The following is a 25481-nucleotide window of genomic DNA, read 5'->3' as shown; positions in this document are numbered from 1 at the left end:
TCTACAGATGAATTAATACCAAATCCAGTACTGATTTCCAACACAATAAAATGCCAACTGAAGAACAACTCATAAATTATTAGTCTTCTCTTTGGTCTATTGCAGTGGTTCCCAACCGTTGCAGTGTTCCGCGGAACACTGGTGTTCCGCAAGCATCTCCCAAGTGTTCCGCAGATTTAGTCGAAAATCGGAAAGTGTACAATCATATTCAAGCCGCCGAATATCAAAAACTTAAAATCATAAAATTTTCATAAACTTAAATATATATGTATGACTCGTACTTATGGAGTGTACTACTGTTTCGAATAAGATAAAGGCAATGATAAAAACTGAATGAAATATGTAAAAACATCAGGCACAAGTTTCCCATTAAAGTTATTTAGGTATATTTTTTCCTGTCTTAGAATTGGCGTTAATAATATGAGTAGAGATTTTGAATTATAACTGCTCAATTCTAATAAAATAACTGATGACAAGCTTATGTATTTCATATTAACTTAAGTAAGTGTTCCGCTAAAGAAAATTGCTCACAAAAGTGTTCCGCATCCTAGAAAAGGTTGGGAACCACTGGTCTATTGCCATCATGAACAATGCTGAAGCAGACTAGATAAAAGAGGAGAGCAAAGACATGCAGGACGCACCTAGTATGCACTGTGTTGAAATAAATATACAAGACATCCATTGTACAATTCAGAAAGCATACAACTGGACAACACCTGTGTAGACAACATTCACAGTTTCTGGTACAAAAAATTCATATCCCTGCACCAGGAACTGGCTAAACATATAACTCATATCATCTACAATCCACAAGACATGCCAAAGTTTCTCACACAGGGCACCACCTACATGAAACAAAAAAACACCACTGCCAAAAACCCTGTCAGTACAGACCAATTACATGTCTTCCAACGCTTTACAAGATTCTTACCTCTTGCATTGCGAACAATATATACAATCCTATTGATGAACACAACATTCTTACAGAACAACAAAGACTACTTTAGAAATCACAAAAGTTGCAAAGAACTACTATTCAATTAATACCCAGCTAGATGCTTCTTAATTTCCACAACATCTTATCTCACTGAGAACTATTTATTAAATTTAACAAAGGTTATCAATCTGTTCTATAGGCAATCATCAAGTTTTTTAAAAAGCCATAAAACTTTCACAACTGTTCTTTTTGAATAGACTAGTTAAGAACACATTTAAAATACAAAATTCTTTGGAATAATGAGCTATTTGAATCCAAAGAATTTCAATCTTAATGCTAAAATTCTGATTGCTTATCTGATTGCTATATGTAAGAATATTAATGTAATTATTAATGATGACATATGAACAAGTTAGAAAGTTTGTAGATTATAGCAACTTTGTTTATTTTTCTGTAATTCACTCAACTTGTAATCTATGCCTTTTAAAACTATGAAAATTATTATTTTTGGCTACAAATTAACAGTTATTTTAAAAAATTAACTAGTGTGAGATTTTTTAAACTGAATATTAGCAAAGTTGAGGCCAAAGTTTTAAACGCAAAAATGTGTACATCGAACATTCAGCACCTCTTTCCTTTAAGTCTAAAAGTTTGACAATGGCATTTGGAATGTCGAGCATGATTCCACTGACTTTCCAAACACCATTGTCAAACTTCTAGGCTTACAGGAAAGTGGCATCAAACGTCCAACACACATTTTTGCGTTTAAAACTTTGGTCTCAACCTCGCTACTTTCTTACTTAGAACAAACTGCAACAATTTTCTTCCATTAAGAACAAATTTACTTGAAAATTTCACTTACAAATAACCACTTATTCCTAATTCAATACTACAGTAAACAATCATTCTGTATAAAAATAATTGATAACAACTATTTATTCATATGATTAGTAATCCATGTGAATCAATTTGGATATAAAAATATATCAACATATATATATATATATATATATGAAAATATAGTCAGTCATATTTAAAAAAAAAAAATGCTTAAATACATAAAAAATGAAAGTTTTAAAATCCTTTAAAATTACTTTGCAATATAATTTCATAATAAAAATGACATTAAGCTCCAAGCAAGCATCCAATGTCATGGAATTGCTTATAATCCACATAAGCAGAGGAACTATGCAAATAAATGATTTACATAGCATTACAGTATTTCAACTAATATAATCTTAATAAAAGACCATATAAACTTTCTAAAAAATTGTATTATTATTCAATAATCTAACTAATAATTTAGCATAGTCTCAATTCCGACAACAATCCAGTACTATCAAAATCTACCATACTGAAATCAATAATTAACTCACCAACTTTCTTATAGAAATAATTCATAGGTCTATTTGTTACAGACAATTTTACTATTATTATTATTATTACCTGTAATTTTAAGATAAATTATGTTGTTATGTATTTGTGTTGTTTCTCTATACACAGTATGTGAAGAACAGAAATGATCTGCATAATTTTACCATTGACAAAACGAATGGGCGACATTTTATGGTATTATGACATTTTATGATATTAGCAACTCATAACTTAATTAACTCTGAATAAGCATACAATATCTGCTGTTTTGAAGTATAAATATGTTTTAACCAATTTCCCATATATAAAAGCTATTTTACAGCAAGAATTCGAAATCAAATCAAGGTAATTACTACATTTAGATATTCTGTAGGTTTCTTAAGAAGACAAATTTCACGTATTTTGCTACATTCTTTTCGCATAAATCAAAACTTTGGTTAAATTTTGCAAAACGTTTCCTTATTTGTAGTGTTTATATTCTTACACATAAAGTTATTTTTAACTTACTTCTTTCGATTCTAATCTGAATAGCAATCACGTCTCGAAATGTTTTAATTTGTAGAAAATAAATCGAAATTATAACTTGCCGACTTAGGAATCATTTTTAGAAACGCACTTCCAAGAGTTATCCGACTTATGAAGGACTCCCTCTGACGAATAAAAATGATTTACTGAAAAATTTCGCTTTCGTTATGCAATTTCTAATCGCGAAATACGTACGGATATTTCCTTTCTTATTTTATATAACTGTTAGAAAATAAAAGTATTTAATATTAAGATACAGATTGTAATGTTAACAATATCTGTATATATTGACCAAGTCCAGAACCTCCGCAATCGGGAGATTTAAATGCAAACAAATAAAGTAGACGAAACGAAAAAAGTCTGGGTTTTATTTCATACGATATCCCAAGAAACTAATATAAATAATTAGTTTCATTTCTTATTTTACTAATAATCTTTCACAGAATTAAATAATGGGAATTTATCAAATATAATTTGTTGGTTAAAACGACTATTTAAAAATATGTTAAAAACTTAAAAGATAAATTTCAAAAATTGTTTTAAAAATAATTTAAGAAATTTTACGAGAAAATAATTATGAAAAAATCTTTTAAAAGTTCTAATATTAGCAAAGATAATTTTTAAAGTCTGATACTATTAATAGTTTAAATATTCCGAAAGATGGCGGATAGCCGAGCGGTCAAGGTGGCAGCCTACCGCTCTGGGGACCCGGAATCGAATCCAGACAGGTCGAAAAATCCCCAGGAATTTTTCGGGGGTGGTCCGTCCGGATATGTCGGACCCCGTCCCTCACCACCCGGCCGCTCCATTGTGAGCCTGGCCGAACTCATAATGGGCTTGCTAAAAAGATATTTTTTTTCGTTCATATGGAGTTTTGTGGCTATTCGCTTTTTATACCGAGAGACTTCTGGTTGTTTGTTAGGCGACCGAAGAGCCAGCCTTATAGAATGGTCTAATCGCGAGGGGGAAATGAATGCCTTCCGGGAGGACTTTTATGGACAACTGGGCCCTATTCAGGCGTCATCGACATGAAGAAAACCCGGAAAATTTCATGCTGCCAGCCTGTCCGAGCGAGGCGCGAACCCACGACCGAACTCCCAGTGTTTAGGGTCTGGTCTCCGCCGAATGAGCGGAGACGGAGTCCACTCGGTCACTGGTGGGCCGTCCTTTTAGTACCCACAGGGCGGAGAGTTAAAAAAAAAAAAAAAAAGTATTCGAAAAAATAAAATAGAAAATATGACAAGTGAGACAAATTTCATGTACAATCTCTTACAAAAATCTAATAAATAATAAACGCAGTGAAGCATAGAATATGCCAAATGAAAAAGTATCCTTTTATTGAATTAAAGATTGTTTACAGGACGCTTTATTGTGAATACATTGGATATTTTCGAAACTATCTATGATAGTTTCGAAAATACTATACATTGGATTTCACGCATTTTATTTGCAAATAATTAATTGGCAATATGAGTCTATATTTCTGTGATCAACTTTCGAAATGAACAACAGGGAAATATATAATTATAGAAATAATTTTGGAGAGGCTACTTCTGTTTGATGTTGTTAACTGAAAACAATAACTACGATATAACCCCTAAATAGGGGCCAGTTTCACATAAAACTTTTCCCGGGAGACTTTGCCTCTTGGCAGATTAACATTTGTTGTGTTACCTTATTATGATTGCAAGATTTATGAATGTCATAATCGGAGCAAGAGTAACGTTGTCAGACGACCCGGTTTTTCGGGATTGTCTCAATTTCTGACCTCAAATTCTTCTGTCCCGAGAAAAGGTTTCCGGACGGTTGAAGATCCCGGTTTATCAAAATTAGTAAAAAAAATCCTGAAAATTTCACTTTTTCTCTCGTTTCACTATTAATATTAATATTTGTTTTGCTAATTAATTATTAATTTTTTTAAAAAATTTAAGGTACAACAAAAAATGTTCACTCTATGAGGAAAGTTTCACATTTGACGAAGTCTCTTCTCACAACAGACCCTTCTCTGTAGGTTTTATAGGCTAATTTTTTAAAGAAATTAAAATGTGACGAGGTCCTGTATTTTACAATTTTTAAATAATTATTAATTGTTAAACTAAACCTAACTACTGATGTTAATATTATATTAATAAAACTTTAGTTCGTTTTGTGCGATGTCTACTGTTCTTTTGTTCTTATAGACTATATTCATTGCGTCATGTTGGGAAAGCCGGAAGCTCCTACAGGATTTTTATCCTGGCTAAAATACCTCTAAAATTGACTTTTCAAACTAATTTTTAAAAATTTTCCTTGTACTACCTCCGACAAAGAAGTGGCCATACAGATTCGTTAAGATTTCATATCCAAATGACACTGTTGGAACCATAACAGAGCTGTAAACCATATCTACAAAAGCAAAAAAATCAAAGGAACCATGCCTCTACTGCGCATGCGACCCTTCGCGAGATATTTCCTCCAAATACGGAACTCCAATGGCGGCAGTTCCGGTCGTCTTCTTGCTTGCGGACGTCATGTTTGAAGTAAGTTATGTTATAGATACGGCGACCAATGCCTATAACTTAAATAATAAATGCATTAACTTCTACTGATCGAAAACAGTTTTACGTTGAACCCAAGCCCGTCTTTGGTACGTGCGAGGCCCTGGGGCAAGAAAAGCTTGGAGGGCCCCCCTAGGGAATTAGTAATGGAGGGTTAAGAGATTAAAGCCGTGAGCTTATTTTTAAATGTAAATATAATTTTTATTTCAAAATATGCAATTAGTAACTTAAATTTATTAAAGCGATTAAAATGCCTCTACGATACATATTGCATGAATCCTTTTAAGTTCTTGAGAACTTTAAAGTTCCCAAAATGTATCTTTAAATAAATATACTGTACTAGGTATATTTTTTGCAATTATTTTAACAAGAATAACTATAAGTAAACGATAACGATTTCGTTATATCACTCGCATTTTATTTTCCAGAAAAAACAATATTTATTAACTCTTAAAAAGATAAAAGGTAATTTTTTGTATAAGTGTTGAATTAATGCTGCAGGCCTCTTTTCAAGTATCCCAGTGTTCCTATATTTTGCAACTATGTGTCAAAGTGTATTGTAATTTAAGGACAGCTTCTTTAAAATTTAATCCATCTTTATCAATTAACTTCAAAAGATGTCGTTTCTCATTAGGCCTACTTCTTTTATCGTACGACATTTCCTACTGAGAATCAGTCAGTCCATTCATTGCCTTGGGATGCTAGCGAGAAATGCAAATGAAATCTGTTGACACGTGTGAAACTCGTGAAGTATTTTATTAGGTAGATGAAATATGTTGATATTTTAAATTGACGGAATGTATATCAAAATTGTTACTAAGATATTGTAAAATGTTTTATCTAGATTTTAAAAACGCGGTATGTAAACGAACTTGATGATTTTGAAACATAGGACTTTCAGAGTCTGTCCTCAATAATCAAAATTATTTTATTTGTCATTTTATAAATATTCAATACGTTCTGATACGGATCACGGCATCACGTATTCATAAATTTTCTTCTTCGTTTCATATATTTTGATTTCAGAATAATTATAATTTAATAAAATACTTTTTCTCTTCATATATTTTTAAATTACAACTTGTGATGATTAGCTTTTCCTAAAACTGCGATTTTTTGCGATTTTATAGAATTTCTACAAAATCGCAAAAGTTTATCGAAACTTTTACGTAATCTCGTATTTTAAGACTATTCCTTTTATTAACATTTTCAGATGGACCGGATGGCTGAAGCGGTAAAAGTGTCAGCCTGCCTCCCTGGGAACCGAAATTGAATCTACGCGATCAATCTAAGGAATCTTTCATGGTTGGCTTGTTCCAGATATGTTAAACCCGTCCCTCATCATCTGCTGCTTCCATTGTGGACTTGGCAGAGTCCATAGTGTGCATAGAAAAAAACCCTTATAGTACCCACAGGGCGAAAAGAGTAAAAAAAAAAAAAAAAAAAGAAAGAAAGAAAAATTATGTTTTGTCACTAGATAAAACTAGCGCCAAATTATTTTACTTGTCAGCTGCGAAGAGGACAGCATCATGAGAGTCCCTGATTTTAATAGAAGTACTCTTTGAATCTGATTTGAGAGATCAAATTATAAAAATCATAAAAAAAATAAATTGTTGTGTTAAAAATTATATGATCGACAAATAATTTGCTATCATCATATCATGCCATCCTTGTTGAAAATCTGACGTCATTTCAGTACCGACAATAATAGAAGTTATTCGAATTTCTGTTTACTACAAAAGAGGCATCCTACGTTTTAGGAAAACAGAATCGATACGTAATCAGAAATTTTTTGTTTCCTGTTTCTATCTTCTTCCCAATTTTGTCACAAATGAGGTCTATCCCGAACTTCTTAATTAATAAAAGCGTATTTTTCTTACATGATGTAGATCACGTTTTTTTAATTATTTTTTTTAATAACATTTTTCCCAAAAGAAACAGTGAAATGACTTGTACTCTTTATAGAAAAACAAATTTGACCTAATCCCGTCAATAAAAAGATTCATTCGTTTAATTAAAAAAATTAAGAAAACTATTTTTTTCATTATTATATGATTATAACAGAAAATAGTTCTCTCAGACAAAACAATTTTTAAATTATAGATCAATGCTTTTGTTTACCTGATATTTCAGATAACTACGATAAAATATAAAAACAAAAAACTGATAAGCAGGACAATTCAATTTTATCGGTCTATTATTGATAATACATCAATTTATCATTAAATAAACTTGTAACTATATTCACATCACTAATATGATATTAAACCATATTTTTATATTAATAGAATTTTTAATGTTTTTGTTAATAATATACATTTACTGTATTTCAAACTACAATAACTGTTAATATATTGTAAAATACAAAACAATATATTTCAACATAGTGGTAATATAGGTAATTATTTGTATTTAATGGCAAATTTGTGTTCACTATTTATTAGCTATAATTAGTCTATAGTCGATCACATTTGTACTCGTAACGTATGCTCAGAGGAGGGTACCGAGTATACCGAGAAAAGAAAAATGTCACATAAGTGAAGACATTAGTTGCAAATTAAAAGTTCGGTTAATCGAATAACGTGTGCAAGTATACTTTAACGCATGAAGTAAGAATCATATGATATAGAAGAGGAAGACTACAGCATGTAGTGTAAACAATATTCATTTTGGTTTAGAATTCGACCTTATCTATGGCTTAACAATAAACGTTTTTATATAGTCGAAAAAGTGATTACAGTCTGTAGCGGTTATCTGCAAACTATTGATACATATGAGTAGAAATACAAACGTTCAAGCTGGTTGCGACAGTTTCTAGTACATAGCAACGCTTTCTATTTCGCGAACAGTTCTCCAATGGGATTTAGTTGGGAGCAACAAGATTGCGAAGAATTAGATAATGTCCCTGGATTATATCAGATGATTGATCAATTTGTGAAAAGGACGTTATCTAAGCGTTTTCCGATTGTATACTGTCATAGTTTCCGACATAGTTTATTTAGTAATTCCAGGTACAAGTGAACCTTGTACGGATAGCTTTTTATAGCAGACACCGAATGATTTTTAGCCCGTTTTACACGGAGTTGTTCTTTCAGGAGCAAAGCCATGTTTGTGTGCAAAGTAAACCATAAAGTTGCTTTTTCTATAATAGTACTACCATCCCAAATTTACACGTGTGTGAGAGCCTACTATACAATGTTAAATGCCCTGTACAATGTACAGCCCTGTAATAGCCCTGTGTAAAAATGTTCTTCATTAAGACATAAATGTGGTAATATGTACAGTACTGTACATTGGCATTTGCCATAATTACCAAATTTCATTTTCTACATAGTTTATTTATTTCTTTTCATGTATTATTTACTGTTCTGCAAATACTATTAACGTATAATAAAGACGTTAATAGTACGTATGCATTACGTAATGCGTAAAATGTTATTTGCATAGTTTTCGACCACCCACAAAAATTTCTAGGATTTTTCGACACTCCCGGATTCGTTTCCGGGATCCTTAGAGTGATAGGCTGTTTATTTAATTCACCCTGTTAATGTTAATGAAAGATAATGATAATTTGTAATCAAATTATAGTAAATAGATTTGGAAAATAAATTTTGGTTTATATCAATGTCATATCAGATGTTTGACTGATATGATTTAAACTTGGCCGGATAGCCGAGCTGTTAAGGTGGCAACTAGAGGAAATTCGCGTTAATTCGAACTCTGATAGTTCGTAACTGTACTATTTGTCCCGGCCGAGGATATAGAGATTTACACGTCAAGGAATTCGGTTAGCTCTAAATACGGCTACTTCGACATTCGAAGTGAAAATTCTGTAAGAGCTGTGATATGCGCATGTTAACTTGTTCGTTAAGATATTGAAGTGCCTCCATACTATAAGAGAACAATAGACCAAGAACAACTCTAATCTGGTCAACATGCAGGGCCGGATTATCGAATAGGCAAAGTAGACAAATGTCTAGGGCCCGTAATTCGGAGGGGCCAGGCTTCAGTGCAGATTTCTTTGTTTCAAAACGAGTTAAAAATTATTTAAGAAATTCGATAGGACAGAAAAGGCTGTATTTAACAATTCCTACTAAGCTCCGCTCGACTAGCCATTACCTAAAGAAAAGAAAGAAAGAAAAAGAAAAGGTCAACAGCCACCCGTGCGTCAGAAGTAATGTACGCCACGAGATCTCTCGCACCATCTAGAAATATTCCTAGGGCCGCCTCTCGTGGTAGTACTGATGTATGGTTATGATTTATTTTCTAAATCTAAACTTATACGTCGCGACATCGCATATTCGATATAGCGTTCAAGTTGCTCGAGTGCGAAGATATTACAATTCAATAGTGTTTTATAAAAGAGTTAAAAAGGGTGACACTACGGTGTGACTTGGGGTAACACCACGATATCCGCACCGGGTGTCACCCATGCTAGCTACGCTAATGTCACATTATATAAGATTTGTTTAGAAGCAACTTATTTAAATGGGGCCCCAATTTAAATTTTGTCTAGGGCTTGCTAAAGGCTTAATCCGGCGCTGTCAACATGACTTTGCTTCTACAGTAACAGATGTTCAGGTGTCACTTTACTCATGTATTACTCTTTTTTCTCTTATCTCACAAACTACTGCTGGGTTTTGGAATTTCAAGATTGGGCTACAAGTAGAGATTAGTTGAAAGGCCAGAGTAAACGTGCATTAATGTAACATGTTTTAATTAATGCATTAATGCTATATTTTTATATTTATTGCATTACAATTTTAAACCTTATACCTAGTATCTAGTTGTATGTATAAAGATTTTTTTAAGGGATCATATTATAGCTTCTCCCCGAGAGCAAATTTTCTGTCCAGTCTGATCTTGCCCTCGATTGTGACAATTATCTAAATATTTGTATCGCTCTTGCCTATCGTACAACCAAAACCAATATTGGCACTATGACCAGGGCCGGCCATCGGGGGGGTGCGGCGGATGCTACGCACCGGGGCCCCGCGATTGAGGGGGCCCCAACATTATCAAGAATGCAGTATTTTTAGTAATTTTTCTGAAGTAATTAATGTATTAGCAAGAACAAAATCACGCTTTAAATAAACATGCATTAATATATGTTCGTGTTTGTAAATTTTTTTATTTTAGAAAAACATTTGGGCCCAAATAGTTTCTTGCACCCGGGCCCCTTTATCGAGAAGGCCGGCCCTGACTATGACAATTGTAAACGACCACATAACATGCAAAATCATATAGGAAGATGATTGAATAAACAGAACAAAAAGTTCTTATAATTCTGACAAAATTCCAGCGTCTGTAGTCAATACAAATGTAATTACACCTTCTGATCAATTATCGATAGAGACAATAACGAAAGAAACAGATTCGTTAAAAATATCAATTAGAAAATACCGTATAAGAGAAAAAAATTCAAAGAATTAGACCTATAAGACCTCGTCAACCAGTCCGTGACAACTACACTTAACTTCGGAATAGATTCCATTACAATTAAATCGGAATTACAGTCTTCCGAAAGTGATCGGGTTATATAGCCTATTTGTTATTTATATAGTTATTCTCATAGTTTGTGGTACATTCATTCAACTATGCAGGATAGATCCGGTTCGTTCGCTTCGTCTAATAAGCAAATCAGACACATGAAAATAGAAACCAATGAAGCATTTTTATCAGTATCCGAAAGAACAAGTTTACAAGCATCGGAATCTTCCAAAGGAAAATTCTTAAAATGTTTTAGTTTCAGAAAACGAAAAAGGTTCATCGTTTCTAAACGTTCGACAAATGATAAAATATTTACGCGACAAAGAAATTGAAGTTTTAACCATTTAACCAAGAGCAGTGGCGGCCTTAGGGGGTGGCGAGCAGGGCAATCGCCCGGGGCCTCCCTCTTGCAGGGGCCTCGCGCAACAACTCGAGTAGAAAAAAGTTCATATTTACAACTTTTTGTTTTATCCTTAGCTATTTGTTATAAACCGCAAACATCATTTTTAAATCCCTGTGTATATCTTTTAAGGCATTTATGTACCTTAGTTTATCAGCATTACTAATTTGTCGTCTTTATTACTTATCGTCAATGGGCCATGTGTTAACTTTTATAAATCTTCTAATATAATATTTTAACACTCTAAATTTATTTATTTATAACTTTTGCATTTCTCGTCAATCATCAGAAATATCTATTTTCAATTCACATACTTTGCACAAAGGACAAAGGCCTCACAAAGATCTGCTGCCCGGAGCCTCGCAATCATTAAGGCCGCCGCTGGCTGACCAAGAGCAGGAACAGTTAGAAATTACGGTGATCCACGATGACTCATTATAAATTAGAAGACTTATGATAATTATTCAGAATTGTTTAGGAGAATATTCTTCTCATAAACTTGATATTGGAGAAAACAAAGCTGCGATTTCTTGTTTTCACTTATTTAATTTCTACTATGGTACCTTTATCGTCAATGGGTCATGTGTTTATTTGATTACACCGAACTTCCCGTTATCCGTTTATCGTCAAAATATTAGAATTACTGTAAAATTACAAAATATCATAAGCAATATTCAACATTTCTTTCCTTACTCAACTGTCAATTCTAAGGGACGGAAATGAGGTAATTCATTGGAATATTATTTTGCAATAGGCAAAGTCAGCGGATTTGAAGAACTATCCTACTACTCCTACAATTTTATTTAAAAACTTTTAATATTATTAATTATTATTATAAAATGGCAAAAAGTTTAATTTTGAGGGTACAGATGAGTTTTATTAAGGAAAAAAATCTAAATGCTAATAGCGAGAAAAGTCTTAATTAAGTCTTACCCCACTCGAGATATGCTCTCTATCTCTTCACCCGCTTGATTTTTAACCACCAAAATATAATAGTATCAATCCCTTATTACACAAACCTCCCTGCAAAATTTCAGAAAGTTTTGACAAAAGACACAGGAGGATGAACGAAATCGTGTCCTCACATACTAATATCCATACATACAAAAAAAACCCCAATTTTTTTTTTTTTTTTTTTGCATTCCTCGACGTTTCAAGGTCTAAGTCCAAAAATGTATAAATCTGGGGGGGGTCATTTTTTGAGCGATCACCATACTTTCCCTCTGATATATATAATAACCACGAAAGTAAAAATTTGTGTTGCACCACCTGAAATTCCTTTCTTTCCCTGTTAATCACAAATCAGCAGTTTTCTGAAATCTACGTTTAAAATGAATATACTAGTATTACATGTTTGTTATTTCATTATTTGTTTATTATATATTGAATGACTAATCAGAATATGCAGATATAATTTCTATTTATAACCTAATATGACAATTGTGATATTTTAATATATAAAATATAAATTTCTCTCTCGATACAAAAAATTTATGTAAATTTTATATATTTTTTTTTTTTGCATCGAGAGACATAATAAAAAATATTTAAGTTACTATTTCACTTTTAATAAATTCTTATATTTCATTTTGAGAGAGAAAAACATTATTGTTGTTGTTTAACGATATAAACAAACCTATCTTTTACAAATACTGTATATATATTAATAATGCAATTCAGCAAGTCTTTTATTTTATGCTGTCCCTTCTTATCGACACAAGGAAATGCTTGTATTCTATATGATAATCAGTTCCCGAACGTATCCACTTTTTGTATTGTAAGAAAGCCGAATCATTTTCGTTAGCTTGTAAATATTTTAAGGGTCAATTGTATTTAAGTAAATTTTATAAAGGTTTCAAGGCGATTAGACAATCGATCAAGTTCGACATTAATCAATAGACAAAATATTTGTGATGTAATGATCCTATTTCTTAGTTTATCAAAATATGAATGGAATTTGCTAATAATTATAATAAAATAAATGAGTCTAAGGAAAACAAATAACCAGTCAAATGGGTTTTTACGTCTTGTTGCTCTTGTTCGTGTTTTGTCGCTTGCAGCTTATCTGATAAATTAATTTAAAGTTTTAATACTGTATTGAAATGAATTTAATACAGTATTGAGAAAATATAAGTGATAATATTTGTTGAATGATTGGAATAACAATTATTAATCTAGTAGAAAAAATTCCCGAATGAAAAATTTCCCAGCTGTTTTCAATGACATAAATAAAGGATATGACCGGAAAGTTCTATATTTTTGACACCTGACGTTATAAAGAATTTATTAAAAAAAAAATTAAATTTTTTCTTGTTATACGTGAAATGTATCAAATCACAAATTTTAATAAACGAATACGTTGTTAATATATTACATACAGTAAATTGCAATCCAATTTAAATATCAAATATTTACTGTAATTTTTTTTTCTTAATTGAATTTAATTTTTCATATTTAATTTTGTTAGAGAGATCCGGTTTATTTCGATAAATATTTTGAACGTTGAATATTTACGAAAATAAAGATGGTCCGATAAGTTTTCCATAATGTCTGGCATAAAATACTAGACAACAATAAATTAGTAAAAAAATTCTAATAAATCCTGTTTTAAAATTATTTAAAATTTTAATATTTTAAATAGTTTAAATTTCTGTATTTAATAATAATAAATACGGAAATTTTACTTAGTACGATTTTTTAAAATGAAGGCTTTGAGAGATAAAAAAAAGATTAAATATCGTTAAAGTTATAAATTAATTTCTAATCAATTGTAAATTGTATATATGCATGATAACATTTTAATACGGCTATGAAATTGTATGGCGGAAGCGAATTATACTTCCTGTTTCCTTGATGCGTCGCCTGGCGTCAAACATTAAGTTGAACATTCTGCATGAGACTGGATTGTTGTAATCGTCTGCCGGAATCGGCGTATGGCGGGAGGTGGTCGTCATCAAAACCGGAGATCATGTTTGTCTGAAAGAAAAACACCTGAAGATTTCCCTTTTTATTTTATTTTGTTTTGTAGTGTAAACTGTGTCATCTTTCATTTGAAATGTTGCAATCGGGTTTGATATTGCATCCCATGCACGATCTGATCTTCACTAAGCCTAAGGATTGAAGTTGGATCCGCCCCTTGATAACAAATTAAAAGATTTTATAACAAAGAAAGAAGCGTAAATAAATTATTTGCAATTTGAATGAACTGTGATTAAACCTGTTCATTTGATTATATAAAAATGGCTGAAGACGAAGTATTGTTTGATGATGTTTACGAGTTATGTGAAATCATTGGAAGGTAAGTAATTACTTATTATTTGAATTTATATATTGAAATGGATACGAATTATCACAATAAAGTAGATATATAAGCAAATAATAACAGTAACCACCGTAAGGGTCAATTCAATGAACGTTGCTACTGAAAATTTAATCACGTGATAGTCTATTGAAATACTTTCCAGATATAAATTGCTCTAAATCATCTCCACATTAACGGAAGAAGAATTACTTGGAAATAATCTTCATCGGTATGATTGAGAGTGCTATCTTAAAGCTATTAAAATCTTTCATTTCACATAAGGAAGAATGGTGGTGGTTAAAAGATTTATATAAATCAGAACGTTAATTGGAAGAATATAAAACTTAATTCATTCCAATATAAATCTTAATTCCAATGTATAGCTAGAAATTAACAAGTTTGTGCGCAAAAGCATTTCTAGTGTAATTAGATGCTCATAAAAGATTTTTGGTTATTTATAAATTTTTTTAAAAATCTAAAAATGTTATTTATGATAACAATAATTATTTTTGCAATTATCATTTTTACATAAAAGTATTTAATAAAATGCTTGTCGGTGTTCAATAATAATTTTCATTAAAAAGTATGGTATCAAAACTCTTGGAAATATTTTTTGTTTTGATTAATATTTGATATTAACCCTTAATAAAGTCTTTTAATGTTTAATTTTTTGTAATTTTTATCTAAGTAAAATTATCAGTAAGTAATCTCTTAAGTAAATAACTAAAGATAAATTTAAAATTTGTACAAAATCTTTCTATAATCTCTGAAATAAATTCTAATCAAATCACACTGAATTATTATTTTATATGTATCAAATGGTAAAATTTAAAAGAAATACATATAAATAAATGTTTATTTCAAATTAAAATCTACAGTTAAAAATTTAATTTGTTTTTTGTTCAACAGCAATGTGAATTTGAATGACACTTAATCGTCCATGGTTATTATGGTATAGTGTTTGTTAAGTAGATTATGGTTAATGTAACCCTTGGTGCCAAGATGGCGGCTCGTTTTTGATTCCAGCAAGGAAACAATGGGACGCATGTTCTAACCTAACCTAATCTAACCTATTCTAATAAATTACCATAATTATTAGCAACCAAATTATTTGAATAGGTTAGGTTAGGTTAGGTTAGAATGTGCATCCTACTGTTTCCTTGCTGGAATCAGAGACGAGCTGCCATCTTGGCACCAAGGGTTACATTAACCATTTAAGATTTTGAAGATTTAATTTGCTTGTGCCAACGATAGATCTGACACCTAGCGGTATTAGCGTGAACTACATAATGGAGGCTGCTATGGCTATAAAATAGTTTGTTAGAATAGAAAGTGTTCACCCTATCTAATATAGGCCATCGTCAGGTTTAATATTATAAATGTTCCAAAATGGAACTTACCGTTTTCGAATATTTTACATATTTAAAATTAAAAAAAGTAATTTAACTTTAAAATAAATTGAAAGAAGTGTGTATATTAAATAAATAAATAAACAAATAAAACATAGAAAACAAAGCTAAGTAGAAAGAAATGATTTAAGGGTTTTTAAATGTCATTCTTTTTTCTATTACATATTTCCACGCTGTTAGAAGCGCATTAGCATCCATAGCATTTAGTCAACGGTTTTTCATTTTACTTTTATAAATTTCCACCTTTTCCATCTCCAATGCAATGGATGGCGAGTGCACCGTTTAAATGACTTTAGCCTCTTCCCATTTTACAATCGTTCCTTCAGTCTGTGCTATAATTGATAATATTGTGTTGTGTCGTTTGTCAACGTTGTATCAAATGCTCTTTTTCTTATAAAAATCGAGAATGAGCTATAAAAAAGCACCTAATATCTGTAGCTTGCTACGGAACGATAAAGACAGTGTAAAAAAGGAAGGTAAAGCTGGGGTATATAAAATTCCATTTGAAAATCAACAGTTAGGAATCGAAAAAGATTATATGGATGTGACTAGAAGAAACCTGGTGGTACGTCTGCGAGAACATACATACAATTTTGACAAAGGACACAACACTATTAGCAATTATGGCACAGACTGAAGGAACGATTGTAAAATGGGAAGAGGCTAAAGTCATTTAAACGGTGCACTCTCCATCCATTGCATTGGAGATGGAAAAGGTGGAAATTTATAAAAGTAAAATGAAAAACCGTTGACTAAATGCTATGGATGCTAATGCGCTTCCAACAGCGTGGAAATATGTAATAGAAAAAAGAATGGCATTTAAAAACCCTTAAATCATTTCTTTCTACTTAGCTTTGTTTTCTATGTTTTATTTGTTTGTTTATTTATTTTAATATACACACTTCTTTCAATTTATTTTAAAGTTAAATTACTTTTTTTAATTTTAAATATGTAAAATATTCGAAAACGGTACGTTCCATTTTGGAACATTTATAATATTAAACCTGACGATGGCCTATATTAGATAGAGTGAAAACATTTGTATAAAAGAATTTTAAGCTCAGCAAAATTAGCTATGGTGAAACTGAAGTGAATTGTTTGCTGAGAAAGAGCTGGATAGATGTGAAGTTATCAGTTTTAGCATTTCCTCTCCTTCTGTAAGACATCTTTTTCGATCAGCCACATATTCTAAAATGTCACAAAGTGTAATCATCGTGACTTAAACAACTACGAAATCAACTAGGATTAATGTCGGATACAAATGCAAATAAAATGTTTTGACTACAGAGAGAAAAGTTATTAAAAAGACAACATGCAAGTAACTCTCATATGTTGTCAAGCACGTTATACCCTTTGTGGCAGCCATTTTGGTCGACTCATACGCCACCTATATTTACTGGCACAAGCGAATAGACTTAATATTTAGAAAATTATTCTTACTACTGATTTTTCTATAAAAACTTTTATACTATACATTATAAAAAATACATCATTTACAAAACTATTAAAAATTTTATTCCAAAGTAATGTTTATTTGCTTAATTTCTTGATCAGTTTTGAATAAGATGAAATAAAAAAAAAATATACAGATTATAGAATGCCAAATAATATTATGTTGATAAAACTTAGTTTTCAACAGTAAGTGAATAATTAATGATTAAGGAACATTTCTCTGCTTTACAATTATAAATTTATTAAACATATAAATTGATTCTATATTAATATTTAATCAAATCATTGATACAGTATAAACAAGATATATATTATACTTTTGCCCACTTTGGATTTTCTTATATGCTAGGACTTGTGTTTCTCATCAGTTGGTATAACAATTTCCAATTAAATTATATATACTGTAATGTAATCTTGTATGTCACTACAATTGGGTATTGGCCCAAAATGCTCAACTCTCCTCAGCAGAAGCTACCTTTTTATGTTCATATTTTAATATAGCCATATATTTCTTTCAACATTTTTGGAATAGATCTTTAAACTGCTATTTTTTAAATTCTTCCAGCAAAAATTTTCCAAAATATTTTCATGTTTATTACAACACAATTTCATTCAATTAAACATCACTTATTTGTAAATATATCTCACTAACCTTATGAAGCTTTGCAAAATTTAACTTATCCCGAACGTTTTCGGTCCCCTTAGGAACTTCTTCAGGTGGAATTTGAGTAGAGAAAATCTTTTCACTTATTTGTTAAATGAATTACCAATGCACCATCCCATCCCACAGGATAATTATCAGCTCACATCACTTCACTCTACAGCTGTAACTCCTGGAGAATATATTCTGAAAATGTTGAAAGAAATATATGGGTATATTAAAATATGAACATAAAAAGATAACTTTTGCCAAGGAGGGGCGTTGGTCCGAAATACTCAATTGTAATGGCATACAAGCTTATGTTACACTAAATATAGTTTAATTGGAAATTGTATGTTTCACTTTCTTCAGCATAACAAGTCCTAGTACACAAGAACATCCAAAGTGGACCAAAGTATAATATAAGTAATTAAGGACAAGAAGCACTATTCAACAAATATAAACAAGACTCAACAAAACTATGAAATTTCTTAATAATGTACTTCTGCACTAAGATCAGTAAATAAAAAAGATGACATGACTTTGTAGTACCAGAAATAAACTATGTAGATATTTTAATGTTGATGAAATGTAGATATTCAGGAGTTTAGGGATTATACAAAAATATCAAAGTTGTACCAATTTGAAATGATTTAAAATCAATTTTGACTGTCTTGCTCAATTGTTGAATATAAATGTTTATATTCAACAATTGTGTTTATAATTTAATGAATTAAAAACTTTTACTATCACTAAGCTGGATTACATATAAATTGAATTGAATCAATACTTATTAATTAAGCAGTTTCCTCCCAAAAAAGAAATGAAATCTTGGCCATCTTTTGACTGATTCTAGATTAAAAGTTATACTTTCTTCTGTTGACAGAACACACTCTCCAGCCTCTACGGAAATATATTTCAATAAAAATTAAATATAGACCTATATTAAAAGTTTAAACTATAATAATTCCATTTTATTCTGTATACAATGTATCCTCTACTTTATGCAAACTGTTCAGTATATAAAGGAGATTAGGGCTGGTTATAATGGGCAAGTTGTAACACTAGCAATATCTCTTATTCTAGTCATTTGGCATCACTGTAATTTTACATGCACATGCCTCTGACATGTGTGAATATATATATATATATATATACATACATACATACATACATACATACATATACATCTCCCTTTTGTCATAAATGATTGTGTTGTGATTAATGTGAAATTGCAAATTTTAAAATTTTTGATATAGGTAAGTAAATATAGAAGCATTTAAAAAAAAAATCAATTTTTCTATCTTTTACTTTTAAGTCTAATCTATGTAAGTGTGGCAGTTTGAAAGGGTGATTACTGAAGATTATTGAAAAGTATAGTGGATTAGATTTTCAGTAATTGAATACTTGCTGTGCAGCAGAAAAGTATCAAGTGTACATTAAGTATGGGGTAGGTTGTAATGTGTTAAAATCTATAAGTGGATCAAGAAAACTAGCATATAATGAAACATGTGATGAAAATGATGTGATGTGTTTGGTTTGTAATGAAATGTTTGGAAACAGTTGGATTGGGTGCAGTATATTCATTGCAAGGCATGAGCTCACAAGGATTGCACTTAATTAGCTTTTTACAAAAATCAGATATATTGCTTTGCTGGATATTGCTGATCCACTATATTCTGAATTTGGAATTAAACATTCATTCAGAATTAAAATAAGGGAAAGTACTCAGTTTCTGGTTTCAATATACTATAACTTTAATAAAATTAGAAATCAAACATTTTCAGTAGTTACATTAGGACTGGTTTGTAACAAAACAATGTAAAATGAATTAAAGAACAAAAGTGCATGAAGTAACTTAAATCAACAAATTGGCAAGAAGGATTTTACTGTAATAATACAATAAGCAATGTTAGGAAATTACCTTTTGTGAACATTTTTTCAATTATCTAGTTAACAACCTGTCCTGGCATATCTGATGGCCCAACTTTAAGTTTATGGTAATATTTATGAAACAGTCCTGGAATGAATACTTTTTAGATGTGCAAAACATGTATAAACATATTGGTAAACGTAGGTTTCTTAAAAACACACGTGTTTTTCTTTTTTACCTTTTTACCTACAGGTATATAGGTAAGAAACATAGCATTTCTTAAAAAAGCTAGTATGAACTTTTTTATAGTAAAAAGTTTTAAAAATTGTTATAACCAGTCCTGGTCTCCTATCTTTTATCAGTCTTATAACTAACTTTGGTTAGAAAATAAAACAAGTTTATTTATGGTGTATGTGATAAGCCATGCATTTTAGATATTTTATTATTTATTTAAATATACTAGAATTATTCAATTATTGTGTTTTCAAATTGAAGGCTCATGAGTTTAGTAATGTTTTTAAATATTTTGTTTAAATTCATTAGTTAACAATGTTTATAAAAACAAAAAATCTTTTATTTAATTGTTTTCAATTATTAGCAGTGAAAATTCAGACTGTTAACCTCAGGAAAGTAATTTTTTTTCTAATGTGAATGTTAAGAAAATGAACAATATCTTAACATAGTGATTCAAAAGGAAAATGAAATCTAGGAATTAAAATTAACTCGAAGAAAATGAAATATATGTGATTGATTTTACAAAAAAACACTAAAAAAAAAGATAATGAAACACTTCCTCAAATTCTGTTTTACTTGTTTTAAAATAAATAAAAAAATTCAAATAATTCAGAAACACATCAAATATCATATTTATTTTAATAAACAGTGCCCTGTCTATTAATTTTTTCAGCTTGCAGCTATATTGTGTATTAGAGGATGCCTACTACTGGTGTGTGATAGATGAAACACTGAACATCAATGCCTAACATCAATGGTTTGCAAAACATCAATGATGCCTCAATGTTTTAGAAATTGGAACTAAAAGAAAAAAAGGAATATGGTGCTTTTCTATAATATACTTTTCCATTGTGTAATGGAGCATTTTATTCAAACAAAACAGACAACTCTTTTTGGTTCATATTCAAAATCAACAATTTCAGATGGAACTGAAGTGAGGATACATAAGAATTATAAATTACAGTAAATTTCCCAAGTTTATACCATATTTCCAAAGAATCACTCATGTGAGGTTATGATCACTCATAAATTCACCATCATTGCTGCCATATTGATGTTTATTCAATGTTTTGAAATCTCAAAAATACTATGGTTTGATGTCTTAAAACGTTGATGTACTGATTAACAAATGATACTTTGCATAGTACTAGTGTTTTCTATTAGATAGCACTATTTTTATTAGAATATTTTGTTTGTCATTTCTATGAATGAATTAATCATTTGTAGGTAAGTAATATCTACAGTTAAAAAAAAGCTTGATAACACTCACCTAAAAATGTTTAAATAAACTTTACTAAATACAAAGATTAATCTATGAAAAAAGAAAAAAAACAGTGACTGTCTGAAAGCAACAATAATGATACCTGGTTGATGGGCATGTTAGATTATTTATATATATATATATATCAGCAGTCGTGTTGTACAGGGGTTATCCCCAGTTTTCAATCATGTTAGAGTGAAACCGTGTTGTAGAAATACTATGTTGTAAGATGGATATCAGTAGTTAAAACATATAAAAAAATTGTTGAACAAGAAGTCAATGAAACTGATAGACTTTGTGCTAAACTTTGGATTCACATCTAGTTGAGAGGACTTGAAAATAATCAACTGCCATGATAAGCAATGTATTGTTTTATCAATAGAGTTCATTACAATTTTAACATTAACATACCATCAATACTAATGCTGTTTAAATAATGTCATGAATTCTTTGGCTGTTATAAGAAGTTGATTTCTTCATAATTTTATTTTTGCATCCAAATGTTTTATTTTTTTTAATATTGTAAAATTGTTTAATATTAAAAATGATTAATCCAATAATCTTTTAATTTAAATAATACAGTTTATTTCAATTTAGTTTAATTTTAAATTATTTTTTGTCATGTTATCGTTGGTGTAACCTGTCCTGTCAACATTAATTTTTTTTTTCATATAGAATGTTCCATTCAATTATTTACTTTTAACTGATAAAACCTCAAATACTGAAGGCAACAGTGCTCTTATTAACAATTTTTCACAAATAAAACATTCTTTTTACTACCTTTTTAAGTAATTATAATAATATTGTAATATGTTTTTGTTATATAATTGAATAGATTTCCTACATCCTGCCTGCTTTATGGTTTTCTTTCAACAAATAATCATAATCCATTATAAATGAATATTTCTTGTTGAATACATCATAGATAACACCATTTGTAATCCACTGTAATCTTTCCTTATATAAATGCTATGACTGTTTTGTTTGTTTTAAAAATATAAATCATAGTTTCATCATTTCTTACAATAATAAAGAAATGGAGAGGAAGAGATTATTTAATTTAAAAAAAAAATTATGACTTGATGATAATTATTTCCTTTATGATATGATATAATATAGAGTAGACTGTAATTTTCTTTTTAGTAGGAATATTATAAATAATAATTTTGTCAAATAATAAACTCTACATCAGCTTAACACTGGGGGCAAAATCAGCACTAAATTCGGAACCTGTTACTGAGTTAACTTATGTTAAGAAGATAGCAGCCAGACATGGGTATCATACTCTAACACACTGTCTGATTGAGCGACATCAACGCTCACAATACACACTCACTCACTACACATGCGAGGACCAGCACTGATCTGGAAGATTGTACATGTGTCTTGGTCATGTTTAACCCACATGTTAAAGCAGTGTATGCAGAGATTGCCAGCAAGCATAAAATGCAAATAGCGTATAGGAAATATCCCACAATCTTCGACATCCTCAGAAATAGAAAGGATCCTCCGAATAATAACAGACTTCTCAGTGTGTATTCCATCCCACTCAAAGATGACAGATGGGAAAGCGCTTCATATGTATCGGTTCCACCAAGTGTTCTTTAAATACCAGAATACATGAGTACCAAGCGGACCTTTGACATGGGCGACACACCACTGTCCTGGCCACCTATGTGTCTGATCCAACATTGAGGCAGAATTTGACAAGGCTGACGTCAGTCACCATACCCTACCTAGAACGACTAGAAGCCATATCCATCTACAGGGCTAGCTGCATGACCACCTGTATCAACCGGAAAGATGAACTTAATTGATCTGTAGCATGGCAGGCCCTTATAGACGGCAGCCTTTAAACATCACCATCCACATACAAGTACGCATGCCCGTCACAATGAGTTTTGTTAAGCAAGCATTCGATTTTGTTTTAAATCATTACGTTCTATTTTTTGAAGCATTCCATCGGATTTTTTACCTGAAGAAGAACTATTTTAAAAAGTTCAAAAATGTTTGTGAAGAAAGGTTTTTTCACATGATTACACCGGTAACAGGTTCTGGATTTACTGTTAATAATTTTGTCAAATTGTTGAAATACTGACTTCAAAATATTAACTAAATATTAACAGGAGCACAGAATGTCTGGTCATACAAATGAGATTCAAGAGAAATTAAACCAGTTCTAGGAAAGTTTGTTGTAGAAAAATATTATTATAGCAATAAACTCAAAAACATAATAATAAAATGGAGTATCCTTTTTGCTAAGAGCTAAAGATATTAATTGGGTAAATTTATCAAAATGCAGGAAAACAGTGTGTTTCAAAAGTGAAATTGGAATGTTGTTTACTTTGTTTCTGGTCAGTTCAATCCCTTGTTACATCACTGCATACTTAAGTGATTATATGCTTGCAGGGAGGACAAATTTATCTTTATTACTAAACCATTGTTTTAATTTTTACAAAACATTGAAAGCAAAACAGCTTTAAAAAGAACTAAAAAATCTGTTTTTATTTCAAAACTTTTTTACACTATTTAATTGGTAAAATTTCGTCAAATTAAAATGAAATATTCATTCATTTCCTACACCAAAAATCTGCAAATTAATGTACTGTGTTTTAAAAACTTTTCTGAATTGTATTGACTAAATAGCTAAATAGAAGTAATATAAATATCTACAATCCCAATTTTTAGATTAAAGCCAAATAATTGTTGAATTACATTGAACTGTATTAATGCTATTAATTACTAATTAAATGTCAAGTAATTTGGCCTAGAGATAGGCATTAGGCACAATCTCTTGATAAATTTAATAATTATAATTAACAAGAAAATGTAAAACAAAACTGGAATCAGTTGCAAATATCAAAAAATATAACCCTTTTTTTTTCTTTCTAGCGAAATGTTAAATAATAGGCTGAAAATATTTGTTTTTTCCATTAATAAACATTTTGCTGGAAAGAGGAAAAGGTTACATTTTTTGATAATTATAATTAAAATAATATTTTAATAATTAATTTAGGTTCTGGAAGAAAAAAATTAGCCTGAAGTGGTACTCAAACCTGCAACTCCTTCTTGCCATGCAAATGTGTTGCCAGCTATGCTATCCAGACTTCTTTCCAATCTTGCTTTAAGAACTATTAATTTAGATATAAACATACTGGTTACTCATGGTACCAATTGGGAACCACTTTGGCTCCCATTGCCTGTAACTCCCACCTTGGCACTTGGCTAGCTATAGCTTTAATCTGGTATGGTGTGTATAAATACAAATATAAACATCTACAAACCCAATTTTAGATTTAAAGCCAAACAGTTTCCAGATTACATTGGGCTATATTAATGCTGACAGTTACTGTCAAGTAATTTGGCCTAGAGGTAGACATTAGGTGCCTTTGCTTGTGTAAATGCCAAATTGTCCCCAGCTGGCACTGCGAGTAACCAGTATTGTGATATCTAAATTAATAGTTCTGAAAACAAAGATTGATAGTACTCTAGGTAGTATAACTGTCAATATGTCCACATGTCAAATGGGAATTGTGGGTTTGAGTCCCACTTTGGATTGATTTTCTTCCAGAACCTTCTAAATTATAATTAAATTAATATTTTAATAATTAATTATTAAATTTATCAAGAGATTACTAACCACATTCACAGGAATTAAAAATCATTGTATGTGTGTTGCAATCTTTGCATTAAATTGATTTTATTTCATTAATCAAACAGCTCTGTAGAAAGTTAGACATGAAAAAAGTTAAAATTAAACACAAAAAAGTTACCAGTTATTGTTATATACTGTGTGTTTATTGCCCATTATATTTATTACATCTAATTTAATTATTGTATTGTACTATTAGTGAGTGCACTCAGTTGTTTCTAATTAAAAATATTTTTTCATATACAAGTTTTGGCTGTTATAAGTATGGATGGTCATAAATTGAGTAACAGTTTGTTGAAAATATAAAGTTTTTAAAAACTTTTGTTGAGTAATGAGTGATGTTGAAATCAGAGAAAGTATGTGAATAGAAGAAAGTTGCTTAATGGAAAGACTAAA

At 30.4% G+C, this 25481-nt stretch overlaps 2 protein-coding genes across 7 annotated transcripts in view; one reads left to right on the top strand and one right to left on the bottom strand.

Moving 5' to 3' along the window:
* LOC136989066 (E3 ubiquitin-protein ligase RNF13-like) overlaps positions 1–2968 on the bottom strand; it is an 87797-nt gene extending 84829 nt beyond the window's left edge. The window contains exon 1 of the mRNA XM_067287157.1: positions 2819–2968. The gene's annotated coding sequence lies outside the window, so the exon portion shown is untranslated. The remainder of the gene's footprint in view (positions 1–2818) is intronic.
* Positions 2969–14127: 11159 nt separating this feature from the next.
* Positions 14128–25481, top strand: part of LOC136989043 (peripheral plasma membrane protein CASK-like) — a 262489-nt gene continuing 251135 nt past the window's right edge. For 3 of the 6 annotated variants that reach the window (XM_067287110.1, XM_067287109.1, XM_067287105.1), the window contains exon 1: positions 14128–14561. In XM_067287110.1, the coding sequence (XP_067143211.1) occupies positions 14503–14561 (59 nt within the window). In that variant the 5' untranslated portion in view covers positions 14128–14502. The remainder of the gene's footprint in view (positions 14562–25481) is intronic. The other 3 variants (XM_067287111.1, XM_067287106.1, XM_067287108.1) reach the window with 1 other exon arrangement.

Source organism: Centruroides vittatus, unplaced genomic scaffold (genome assembly GCF_030686945.1).
Source record: "Centruroides vittatus isolate TY-2023 unplaced genomic scaffold, ASM3068694v2 scaffold_435, whole genome shotgun sequence".
Classification (NCBI taxonomy): Eukaryota; Metazoa; Arthropoda; class Arachnida; order Scorpiones; family Buthidae; genus Centruroides; species Centruroides vittatus.
The sequence above is the reverse complement of the archived record's forward strand: the minus strand, read 5'-3'. Positions and strand labels throughout refer to the sequence as shown.